At 41.5% G+C, this 13,109-nt stretch overlaps 1 protein-coding gene across 1 annotated transcript; it reads right to left on the reverse strand.

Moving 5' to 3' along the window:
* On the reverse strand, positions 1-11,676 carry LOC125893314 (meprin A subunit beta-like). Its single transcript, XM_049583904.1, has 16 exons — positions 11,544-11,676; positions 11,286-11,372; positions 10,463-10,481; positions 10,313-10,351; positions 10,145-10,173; positions 8,924-9,008; positions 8,370-8,487; positions 7,990-8,168; positions 7,057-7,275; positions 5,810-5,971; positions 3,088-3,318; positions 2,508-2,957; positions 2,218-2,391; positions 1,960-2,065; positions 928-1,833; positions 1-581 (listed from the first exon to the last, which is right to left on the reverse strand). Exons 2-16 carry the CDS (start codon positions 11,346-11,348, stop codon positions 503-505), a joined length of 2,859 nt encoding a protein of 952 aa, XP_049439861.1. The 5' UTR covers positions 11,349-11,372; positions 11,544-11,676; the 3' UTR covers positions 1-502.
* Positions 11,677-13,109: the final 1,433 nt, after the last annotated feature.

Genomic DNA, 13,109 nt, shown 5'->3' on the forward strand with positions numbered 1-13,109 from the left:
TTTTGCATGCATTTTCTTTTATTCTTAAATATGCTTGTTGAATCAGAATCACAGTACAGAAAGAGCTACAGAATTTCACCTCCTATCATAAACCTAGAGTATGTATGTATTTTTTCATGAAAAAATAAAAGGGCTCAAAGTAACCTTTTTATTAGCCAGTTAAAATCAAGTTTTTTTTTCGTTTCTTTGATGGTCTACTATTTTGTAAGAAATCAAAGTACAGTTTCAACATTAGCCCAAAAAAGAAAATCCAAATATGAACAAATATATGGTCCAAACACCACAGTAGTACAGACATTTCATTACCGCCAATACACAGCATCTACAATGAGTTCTTTACCCATTCCTTTTTTCCTTTTATTAGTTCAAGTTTTTATTATATCCACAGAAACCACAAGAAAAGAAGAATAAAAAATAAAATCTGCTGAATTTCTCAGCCAGTGGCAGATCTTCTGGTCCTGTTCATGTGCAGAGGTGAGATGTGCCCGGGAGGAGACGTACATCAAGGTATTAAAAGCATCAGTGCCAACAAGAGGGTGAGGACAGGAGAGCACACCAAAGCAGCAGAGGAGCCAAAAATGCTGCAGCAGGAGGAAAGGAATGGATTATGGAATGGATTATAGTACTTTGGAAAAGGCCCTATGACACCTCACTAAAAAGGCTGCTGTGGTTTATAGGAAAATAGTTTGTGTAGTCTGCAGGTTACTAGTAGCTGTGCGCCGATCTTACTGTTATTCTGCATTGTATTGCAATCATATATCTACTTACTGCAGCCTTTGTTGCACTGCAGTGTTTCTATATTTTTTTTTGCTTAATATGAACATACACACCTGTTTAGCCCCAACAACATCAAATTAAACTTTTCAAGCCCACTGTGTTCATAACTAACAGTGAGTTGCAAGTGTATGTGTGAGTAAATCTGAATACCTGTCATCTGTTGTTCTAGGTGGATGACGGGTGATCTCTGGATGAGTGGTGATTTCTGGATGAGTCGGGGGATATTGAGGAGTGGTGTTTTCTGGATGAGTGGTGGGATGTGGATGAGTGGTAGGATGTGGATGAGTGGTGGGATGTGGATGAGTGGTGGGATGTGGATGAGTGGTAGGATGTGGATGAGTGGTGTTTTCTGGATGAGTGGTGGGATGTGGATGAGTGGTGGGATGTGGATGAGTGGTGGGATGTGGATGAGTGGTGTTTTCTGGATGAGTGGTGGGATGTGGATGAGTGGTGATTTCTGGATGAGTGGTGGGATGTGGATGAGTGGTGCTTTCTGGATGAGTGGTGGGATGTGGATGAGTGGTGTTTTCTGGATGAGTGGTGGGATGTGGATGAGTGGTGGGATGTGGATGAGTGGTAGGATGTGGATGAGTGGTGTTTTCTGGATGAGTGGTGGGATGTGGATGAGTGGTGATTTCTGGATGAGTGGTAGGATGTGGATGAGTGGTGTTTTCTGGATGAGTGGTGGGATGTGGATGAGTGGTGGGATGTGGATGAGTGGTGGGATGTGGATGAGTGGTAGGATGTGGATGAGTGGTGTTTTCTGGATGAGTGGTAGGATGTGGATGAGTGGTGTTTTCTGGATGAGTGGTGGGATGTGGATGAGTGGTGTTTTCTGGATGAGTGGTGGGATGTGGATGAGTGGTGATTTCTGGATGAGTGGTAGGATGTGGATGAGTGGTGTTTTCTGGATGAGTGGTGGGATGTGGATGAGTGGTGTTTTCTGGATGAGTGGTGGGATGTGGATGAGTGGTGTTTTCTGGATGAGTGGTGGGATATGGAGTAGAAGTCATTTCTGGATGAGTAGTGGGTGATGGAGGAGTGGTGGGTACAATCCTGTAAAATGCATAGCATCATTTGAAAGGCATATTAAAATCAAATAATTTTCATTAAGTTTTGTTTTAAAATGAGAAGTTGTTCAAGTGCTGAAAGTGTACTCAATTTGATAACACAATGTCCTACCGTGGTGAGCACGGGGCGTTATCCAGATCTTCAGGCGGATGTGTCATCATCACCGGTTCCACTTGAGGACATGGAAGAACACTTCCATTAACCAGAGGAGTAAGATCTAGCATAGGAAGGAAGTGTCAGTAATGATATACAACAAAACGTCCACTTAGGTGTACAGTAATGTTTCAAAGTTAGTTGTAGAATTCCAAGCAAAACAGTTAGACGGTTAAACAGTAAAAAAAATAAAATAGAGTAAAATAAAATATTTGCCTTGGAAGCTGAAGACAAAAACGACACTCCCTCCCTTGAGGAAGTTTCTGGTTTGTATTTCCTCAGAATCAGCAAAATAAAGTTTGCCAAGCAGAGGTCCGACAAAGATGGTCTCATTATTGTCATCTACATATGAAATTCCAATCTCACGAGGATTGTCCCATAAATAGGTACCTGTTTACAGAAAGCATACAGAACATTCAAGATAACCGGTGAGGAGATGCTGTTACTGACTTTTCATTCAAGAGTTAATGATTTTTTAACCATTTCTTCGTGCTCTTTAAACTTACCATCATCGGATGTGCCTAGGTCAGTGGTGATACTTGCTTGTTTGGACATCTGCAGCTGGATATTGGGGTTCTGATCCAGCATTTGGAAGGTCACCTGCCTGTTTATGCAAGGCCACTCCAGATGGTCATCATTTTCACCAGACATCAGTTGCACAAACAGTCCAAAATATGTCCCATACAGCCCAACTCCAAATGAGTAAGCATAGCCCCCACTGGAGTAGTGCCGAGGGCTGTTTAGAATGGTTGCATATGCACTCGTGGTCAAAAGGTTCTCAAAATCATCAATCTGCATGGTTACGTCTGGACATTCAAGTTCAGACAGATTGATGTCATCAATTGAGAAGCCGCCTGATGATGTTCCTGCTCCTCTACGAACCTCAAACTCCACCCGGAAGTGCTTGGTGGCATTCAGGGAAACATGGTGGAGCTGCCAGTGAGATGTTGGTTGACCTGGAGGGAGAGTTTTGTGATGACTGTATTACATCACTTGAATACTAATGGGTGATATATGAGGTAAAGCTTCAGTCTTAAATACTTTTAAGAGCAGATGATAGCAGACAATCATATAACTTTACATTACCAGTGATCTGTCCCATGAGATGGAGGGTTCCCATGGGGTCCCATTCATCTTGAAACTCTCTGATCCAGATGTTCAGCTGGTCTGACTGGTTTCCGCTATGGTAGTAGTAGAACTGGAGACACTGGACATGACAATCTCTATTAGGACTCATTGTGTGGGTCTCCAGCCGGGCTGAGTCTCCCTCCATCCCGCCCGCTGTGCTAGCATGCATGAAGTAACCTGTATCTTGACCTGGAAAATTGTTGTCCGGAATGAAAGTGTTATGGCAGATCTGCATGGAAAAGGTCCCCAGCTGGTTGGGAACCATATACTGTATACAATAATGGAAGTAGCTTCTATGGACCTGTTTTGAAGCCTAGAATTCAGCCTTTCGGCCATCACTGTCTTGATTTTTTTTGGAGCCAGAAGTGAATGAATTTGGACAAGAGGATGGAACTTTGGAGCAGCGAGGGGTGGATCTGACTCTAGACTGTGGTAACTTCGTGCAGACAGCCGGTCACATAAAACAGCCCTGTGCTTAATTTTGTGTAACTGAAAGCATTACTAAAATGTAAATGGGTGCGTTACACTATATGGACAAAAGTATTTGGCCACACCTGTTAATTATTGAATTCAGGTGTATAAAATCAACCACCTCGCCATGCAGTCTCCATTTGCAAACATTTGTGATACAAAATGGGTCATTCTGAAGAGCACAGAACTCAGGAAAAGAGTTTGACACTCAGACGAGTCGACAGTCTGACGCTGGCTGATTTGTTAGTTGCTTTGAGTCATTGAGTTAGTGACATGTGGTTTAACCAGTGGCTGCTGTGCTCTTCAAGTGTGGTACTGTGATAGGATGCCGCTTTTGCGATAAGACATGCTCGTACTCGTACTCGTTGTCCTCTGCTTATCTGGGTCCGGGTCGCGGGGGCAGCAGCCTCAGCAAAGAAGCCCAGACAGTTCTCTCCCCAGCCACTTCCGTCAGCTCTTCCGCGGGAACCCCAAGGTGTTCCCATGCCAGCTGGGTGATGTAGTCCCTCCAGCGTGTTCTGGGGCATGGACATGCCCGAAACACCTCCCAAGGGAGGCGTCTGGAAGGCATCCTTACCAGATGCCCGAACCACGTCAACTGGCTCCTCTCGATGTGGAGGAGCAGCGGCTCTACTCCGAGTCCCTCCCGGATGTCTGAGCTCCTCACCCTATCCCTAAGGCTGAGCCCAGCCACCCTGCAGCGGAAACTCATTTCAGCCGCTTGTACTCGCGATCTCATTCTTTTGGTCACTACCCAGAGCTCGTGACCATAGGTGAGGGTTGGAATGTAGATCGACCGGTAAATTGAGAGCTTCGCTTTCTGGCTAAGCTCCCTCTTCACCACAACGGACCGGTTAAGCTCCTGCATCACTGCTGACGCCGCCCCAATCCGCCTGTCAATCTCCCGCTCCATCCTACCCTCACTTGTGAACAAGATCCTGAGATACTTAAACTCCTCCACGATAAGACGGCTTGTAAAATTTCACCCCTGCTGGATATTATTAGAAAGTGGAAGCGTTTTGTGGTCTTCCACAAAGCGGAAGACCACATAAAATCACAGAGCGGGGTCAACGACTGCTCGGGCGCATGTTGCGTAAAAGTCGCCAACACTTTGCTGATTCCATCGCTGAAGAGTTCATGGAATGGGTTGCCATGGCTGAGCAGCTGCATGCAAGCCTCACATCACCAGGTCCAATGCCAAATGTTGGATGGGGTGGTGTAAAGCACACCAACACTGGACTGTGGAGCAGTGGAAACGTGTTCTGTGGAGTGACGAATCACACTTCTCTGTTTGGTAGTCAGATGAATCTGGGTCTGACTGCAATGTGCCAACTGTGAAGTTTGGTGGTGGAGGGATAATGGTATGGGGCTGTTTTTCAGGGTTTGGGTTAGGCACCTTATCTCCAGTGAAGGGCAATCTTAATGCTTCAGCATACCAATACATTTTGGACAATGCTATGCTTCCAACTTTGTGGCAACGGTTGGGGGAAGGCCCTTTTCTATTCCAACATGACTGTACCCCAGTGGTCAAAGCAAGGATTATTGATGAGTTTGGAAGAACTTGACTGACCTGCACAGAGCCCTGACCTCAACCCCATTGTGCACCTTTGGGATGAACATCAGTGCCTCACCTCATAAATGCTCTACAAAATGAATGGGCACAAATTTCCACAGAAAAACTCCAAAATCTTGTAGAAAGCCTTTTAAGAAGTGTGGAAGCAGTTATAGCTGCAAAAGGGGGATCAACTTCATATTAAAGTATATGTATTTGAATACAATATCATTACAGTCCCTGTCAGTATAATGGTCAGGCGTCCGAATACTTGTGTCCATATCATGTAAATTCACCCCCTGAACAGTTATCATAAATGCTGACATTAGCTGTAGAGACCAAAACCATTTTATGCACCAGGCTGTAAACATGTTTATTTCTGCTGTAAAGTTGGGCATTTTAACATGGGGGTCTATGGGGATTGACTCGCTTCTGGAGCCAGTCTTAAGTGGGCCAATTACGGAAATGCAGGTTTTGGCACTTCAGCGTCGGCTTCATTTTTCATCCCTAGAGGTTGCTGTTTAATGGAAACAGGGAATATTGTGGTTCATGGTCAGAACCTTAACCAACAGACATGAAACCCCAAAAATTGTATTTCATTAAACTTTTTACAATAAACAACTGTAGACTTTTAACTTTAAAATTCTGAAATCTTACTATGATTAGAAGTGCCACTGGGTAGACTGGTGTGGTCAGATGTAGGACCCCCGGGAGCATGTGTTACCATTTCCCAGCCACTGCCACTCTGTGAACAGCCATTCATTTGACACATGTTCCCGTCAGAGAAGCTGCAGTGCATCATAAATGCAATGGTTGAGTCTGTAGAGGTGAAAAAGAACACAGAAATGACTATTATTCATTGAACAGTGAAAGCATCTCAGTTTATTAAAGTCTGTAGCAGATGAATCAGTGGATGATCTTTATAGCTGCAGTTTGAGCTTAGGTTGTCATTAATTTATTTAGACTTTTACACAAAAACCTTTTAGGAACCCCTGAACTTGCTGTGCACCACAGCCATCACAGTATAACCTTATAGTTATCCCAATTAATCAACCTTAACCAATCCCAATTATCCCAATTAGTAGACAGAGGGGTCTACAGTCTGTGTTTGAAGGATATATCCAGGATGTCAAACTGACTCAGCAGCAACAACAGGTTAAAAAGACAAAGATAGTTAGAAGCTAAAGCTGAACTATAGGCTACAGATCACAGTGTAAAAGTGAACCACCACATCACTGCTGATCGCCACACAAGACAATGAATATAAAGGGAAACTTTGCTGATATTGAACCAGCTGTGTGGCATCGCAGTGTGTGCAGATGAAAGGTGTTTGGCTTTGCCCTCGTGCTGCTGCCAGGACCTGGGCCTCTACCGCCAAATGGGCAGGGATTCCAGGGGAAGTCAAACTATGACGATGACACACAGGTTGTTGAATATCAGCAAAGTTTCCCTGCTTCTCTCCACTGGTTCCTGTACAGCAGGGCCGGTCTTTTTTCACTGTTATAATAATTAAAATGCAAAAGCAGCATGTGTATACATTCAGTAGGCTGTATCTTCAGTAGCTAGCTAGCTAACCCTACACTTTCCAGGGTTTGATTTTGGTTTTGGAACAGGGAAGAAACGTATATCTTTTTCCAACCTCTCCAGGTAACGAGTGTCATTAATACACGACGTGCCCCAGGCACAACATTTAGCTCCAAATCCACAAAACCAGCCTGAAAATGAAGGAAATCTGAAACGATTGCATTAGAGTCAATGGAGCACAGCTGTGTTGTTGTCAGACTCAGGTCAGAGCCGGCCTGATGCTACATTATGATTGGCCAGTCTGCGTCTGGGGGCAGGACATAGTGAAGGGTCAATTACTTTTTTAGTCACAGGAATAAACAATACTTCCAAACACTTACTGCAGCTGTAGAGGAGGTTCAGCTCCTGAACATCACTGGGACTCATTTCCAGTCTTTGACCAATAACATCCTGGAACTCTGGGTCAATGGTGATAATTGTTGATCCATTGCCATTGCTGAATGCATCTTTGCCATAATGCATCACTGAATTGTAGTCATACGGGACTCCATGGGTGGTGCTGGTTTCATTGCTGACTTTATCAAAATTATGCTCACGACCTAGATAACACATATAAAAGCCAAACATCAATTACAGCATAATGTAGGCCTATTAAAAAATCTCAAGAGCAGCATAGGTGCTTAAAGCATAATTCACTTATCACTGTTTCAACCAGTGGTTCTCAAACTTTTTCTTAAAATAATGTACCCCCTTTGAAAAAGTTTTTCAGCCATTCAACATTTTTGGTAGAAAAAAATAAGCAGGTACAATTCAGCAGAGAGTCAGAGTTAGGAAACAACAACCTGAAAACACTGAAATGATACATTTAAAATGTTCAGAATCCATTACAAAATTCATGGCAAACCATTTTTTTGGAATCATGCAGTGACACTAAGAAAGCATCATAGTTTCATTAAACTGCACCCTTAAGTTGCACTTTCACTTTGGTGATATGATTGTTCTAGGAATTATGAATGATTAATATTAAAAAACAAAACAAAAAAAACAATCTCACATACCCCCTGCAGTACTCCAAAGTACCACTAGGGCTACATGCGTACCCCTTTTCAGAATTGTTTAACATATTAATTTTGACATTAATTGACTGATTAATTTGTAAATACTCTTGATAATCCTGCTTATAGTTTAACAATTACTAAACTGATTACAGGTTAATGAACGTATTGCTGAATGAATCTATTCAAGGTCCTTCATACACCTTGATGTAACACATATAAAGAAGAGGAATATTATAATGAAAGTCTTAATGAAACCTTCTTCGATGTTCTCGTAGACAATGGTCACATGCTCATCTCTGTCATGTCTGGACTGTTCATGGTAGAAGCCAAAAGCATGGAGGAACTCATGTTCAACGGTGGAAATTTCATCACAGTACCTCCCGATGGAAAGGACCTGTCCGTTGGGTAGTACTCGGCCAATATATGAAAAACACCTACAATGGAAAAAGCACTCATCAGTAACAGCTCATCACCTTTAAACCTTAATGTAACTGATCTGACCAGGGTCTTTATTTATCAAAGCAAACGTAGAGTGAGTTAAACATCTATGCATGAGAACTTGTTCAGTTACTTGTAGGCAAAAGTAGCAAACAACTGTCATTGGAAAACATGCAAAGTAAGAAAACCAAACGTACCCGTCTAACTTTTGGACAGAAATGTAATAGGCCTCAGAGTCCCTTGGTTTGAAGTCAATGCATGACTTTAACCTGAACTGGTTGAAGGCTCTCAGGGTGACTCCTTTGGCATTTAGCTCTTCCGTTGTTCATGGACGTTATGTTACAGGAAAGAACAAAGAAATGACAATGTAAATGTAATGCAATTGATAATCCTGCGTGTGTGCATTATTCTGAGACTCTACTCTCACAAAATTCCTCTGTGTATGCTCAGGTGGAGGGGTGGGGTGGTTGTGTTGCACAACAGGATGGTGTGAAATGATGTTGACATGACAGTAAGCCACGTCGCTTTGTTTAAATCAATGAGCTGCTGGTTTCTTTCTCCACTGAGGGGCATTGTTATGTGGCTCCTCGCTGGTTAAAGCTTCCAGCTGATTGATGCCTATTCAACCATACTGACTGGTGTACAATCGATGTCACAAATTTCAATAGTTACGTAACATGTCCCAAAGACGTGCTCCTCCTTAAATTTAGACAGACATTATTTGTTATAAACCAGAAAAAAATATATTTACCAAGGCCATTGTCCAAAACATATGCGACTGGGGAATCCCACAGGCTGTCCACATCAGTAATGGAACTCCTTTGTATCCCTGGATTCTAAGAAGATTTATAAGAAATGTGTGGGGTGACACACACAATCACAGATACATGTTTATCATTTAAGTAATTCACTACAAACTAGTCCATACCCATTGGTAGCTTTGTCACCTTCTACCTATGCCAGTCCTCAGTGCCTATGTGCAGTTTCACATAGATTGACCACGTCAGTGAGTAGAAAAACGTGGGACAGACAGAATGACTGACTGACAGAATGACACACTGACAGTTTCCGTGATTATGTACAACATACCATACCATGACTTAGCCTAAAACTTAGAAAAAAACCCCAAAACATTGGGCCACAGGGGGAGCCACAGCGATTGGTCACATTTTAGCCATGTTTAAGCATTTTTCTGTTGTTATAGCGCCACCCAGTTGCCACTTAGAGTTAAATTTCTCCAGTCACCTTGAGGCGCCCTGTTCTACATATCTACCAAGTTTAGTAAAAATCGATATGGTGGTTAGGCCTAGATAAGCAATTAGCTCTCTAGTGGCCCCATTTTGTTTGATGGGGTCAATAATGGAGGGGTCCCCTCAGATTATGTGTGGTCATATGTCTACAAAGTTGCGTGGTGATCGGTGAAACCCTTGAGATGTTATACACCTTTATGTGATGAGCCACGCCCTCCTCAATATTTATTGCCTTATAGAAGCTCAGTTTTAGTAAGTTTTCCAACTTTTGCCAAGAGGGAACTTTAGATATTGGTCCCTAGATTATGTTCACAGAGTTTCATGCAGATCGGTCAAACTTCCTAGGAAGAGATCGATCTGAAGTGTTTTTCAAAAAATTCAAAATGGCGGAAAATCTATATAACCAGAAGTTATTGAGGCAAATTTGTTCCTCGTGAGGAGAGGCATCTCTGTGCAAAGTTTCATGACTCTACGACATACGGGGCATGAGATATGCCCATTCAAAGTTTGCAATTTCAATCGGTTGCTATAGCGCCCCCCTTTGGCCAATTGATGTAATATTGCTTCATTCGCATCCTTCCATGACCCTCTACCACTGTGCCAAATTTCACATGGATTGACCAAGTCAGTGAGAAGAAAAACGTGGAACAGACACACAGACACACACATAGACAGACAGAGTTTTCGTCATTATATAGTAAGATAAGATATGCTAAACTCACCTCCAGGATATCATCTTCCAATGAACCATCTGTGTTTTTTTGAGCAAAAAAATTAATAACTAATAGTTCACAACACTGTGAAGCCACAACAAAGCTGCTCGGCCAAACAAAACACAAAACACTCTCACCACATGAACTATTTAATGATACAAAGATTGTTGTCCTCACTCTTGTTTGCTGTTATAATGTCCTTGTCTTCACCAATATCTACAAAAAAACAGATGAGATGCTGCCTTATAATGATACATTGATTAAATACCAATAATTGAGTTGAATTAATTTTATGAAACAAAATTAATGTTAAATAATGCAACTTACTCTTTATGAGTGCTCCATTCTGAAAAAACAAACAAACAAACAAACAGATTTATTGCATCAACATATAGCAATGTAATTCTCAGATATACAACATGAAATATGATGAATGGCATGGTAAATGGACGGCACTTGTATAGCGCCTTTGTTGTCATATGACCTCTCAAAGTGCTTTTTATACTACGAATCACATTCACACACCGGTGGCCGAGGCCGCCATACAAGGTACCACTTGCCACTTGTGAGTGCCAACACACTCACATACCAATGGAAAAGCCATCAGGAGCAAACTGGGGTTCAGTATCTTGCTCAAGGATACTTTGACATGCGGACTGGAGGAACCGGGGATCAAACTGCTGATTAGTGGACAACAACCTCTTCACATGATTGCATGATTGCATTTCTGTGCTACGCTGGTCTAAAATGAAAATGTACACAATTTGAAGTCAGGCGGCCTCAAAGCTCATGATTCTGAAGTTTTTCAAATGTGTCATAAAGTCCAATTTTCCATCAAAATAAATACTTTGTTATTCATTCATTAAATTTAAGGTAATAAAAAGTACTTAAGAAAATGTGAAATTTGTAGCATTAAATACGTCATAATTTATGCTGGTCTAAAAGGAAAATGTACTCAATTTGAAGTCAGACCGCCTCATAGCTCATGATTCTGAGGTTTTTCAAATGTGTCTTAAAGTCCAATTGTCCACCAAAATAAATACTTTGTTATCCATTCATTCAATTTTAGGTAATTAAAACACCTAAGAAAATGTGTAGGATAAAATACGTCATAATTTGACAGAAAGCAAAACAGTAAAGTCACTCTTACTGGGTTTGGGGAGAATGCTGCTGAAACTGCCAAGTTCACAACAAGGAAAATGCAGCCTTTCATCCTTGCAGTGCGTCTTGGACCAAACTTAAATCATACAACAGAGGTTATATGAAGAAACATGAAAACCTCAAAGACATATTTACTATTACTGAAACACAATAAAGCATCTATAGATTTTTCATTTAACATCATCTGAAATACCCGTTGTTTAACTTGTATCTATAGAGGATAAAAAAAATGCCCATCAGTATTTACCTGCAGCAGGCCCGATGGTCTGTTCCTCAACTGCACGCAAGATGCTTAGGCTGTGACAAGGGCTTTTTAGTGGGCATGGCGAAAACAAAAAAAGGTTTTATACTTCCCGACAATTGTAGACAACTGTAGTCCTGCAGCATTGTTTAAATTCTTTCCAAATACAATGGCTGTTGTAGTTGCAATGCTGTCAAGATTAACATCTTTGTCATTGTCACTCGTCAGGCCATGAGCTTCCAACACATTATCAGAACCAGAATCAGAATTGGTTTTATTGCCAAGTAGGTTTTCACATGAATATAAAATATATAAAAAATACAGAGTAATTAGAAGCATACGTATAAAAAGGAAATAATATAAACAATTAAATATAAAATCGGAATGCAAATAATAATATAAAAAGTAGAAAAAATATGTACACTGTAAACATGAATAGGGTCGCCTACAGCCCTGTGGTGGTGAGTCGTGTTTTGCCTCCAGCTAATAAAATGACATTGTGACGTTGGCCTTTAAAAGGGTCTATTAGACTTCATAGAAGTGGAACTCTTACACTCTTGTCACAGAGTAATGCAATAGACAAGCAAAAGTCAATTGGTGTTAAAATATCTGTATACACCACCATGACAAACCTGTGTTAAGACTCATGGCTAATAGTTTTGGTATTTGGTAAGGTATTATTTACTGAGAGGGTGTCTGAATGAACAGGTCTGCCAACTCTTCAGCTTAGTTTGTAGTGAGCTCAGGGTATCTGTGAAGTCATTTTATGAGTAGGCCTTCTGTGACATAACCCACCACAGGGGTCAGGATCATCACTCCAAAAAATCATGACCAGTAAGGAGTAAATATGGTTGATCAGTTTAATAGCCATGTCCAGACACCATCGGCTGATTGATGATGCTGAGTTCATTTAAGAAGTTGAAACCAAGCGGCAACCTCCAGGGCTTAAAAATGGAGTCAACACAAAAACACATTCTCACCCCAACCTTGTCACACATTGATGTTCTGGTCATGGACCTTCCACATCCTAATACTTCGTGCAGGGTGCCCCAGGGTGTGTTGGTTGTTGACATTCTGGGACACAGTGTCAAGTTCTCTTCTTCCAAGAAACACTTGCATTTTCACAGGAAATTTACTGTTTACATACAGTCTCTTTCAAAGTAAATGCACTACGTTGGTACAACACAGCAAACTGACTTTTTTTCCCGTCAACAACAAAAACACGTGGTTAGGTTTAGGAAAAAGAATAGGGTTTAGCTTCAGAATGTTACAGGATGCGAACACCACTCTCTCGGGTGAAAGTCAGTGTTTGTTGGACCCATCCACCCCCACTCGGACTTTCACCGCCTTAACTTTCGTCCTTGTTCCACCATGTTTCCCCCTGATGATATTATGGAACACCTTTTTTCGTTGGTTTCTGACGCCGCAAGTCACTGCCCAAGCGCCGGATTTCAACGACTTTGCAACTCCTGTCTGAACTTTTGCTATTTTTAATGATTGTTTTTTTTAAATTGTAAATCAAGTAATTTTAAGTAATTTTTCCTTTATTGTTTTATTGTAAATCTGTATTCT

The sequence above is a fragment of the Epinephelus fuscoguttatus genome, linkage group LG8, assembly GCF_011397635.1.
Source record: "Epinephelus fuscoguttatus linkage group LG8, E.fuscoguttatus.final_Chr_v1".
NCBI lineage: Eukaryota > Metazoa > Chordata > Actinopteri > Perciformes > Serranidae > Epinephelus > Epinephelus fuscoguttatus.

Bases quoted from the DNA above. Each gene is read 5' to 3' on its own strand.
- LOC125893314 (XM_049583904.1), bottom strand. From the start codon at position 11,348: ATGAAAGGCTGCATTTTCCTTGTTGTGAACTTGGCAGTTTCAGCAGCA. The intron at 10,174-10,312 runs GTGAGGACAACA...AAAAAAACACAG, and splicing joins CATTATAACAGCAAACAAGA to ATGGTTCATTGGAAGATGAT. The intron at 2,392-2,507 runs GTAAGTTTAAAG...TTCTGTAAACAG, and splicing joins CCTAGGCACATCCGATGATG to GTACCTATTTATGGGACAAT.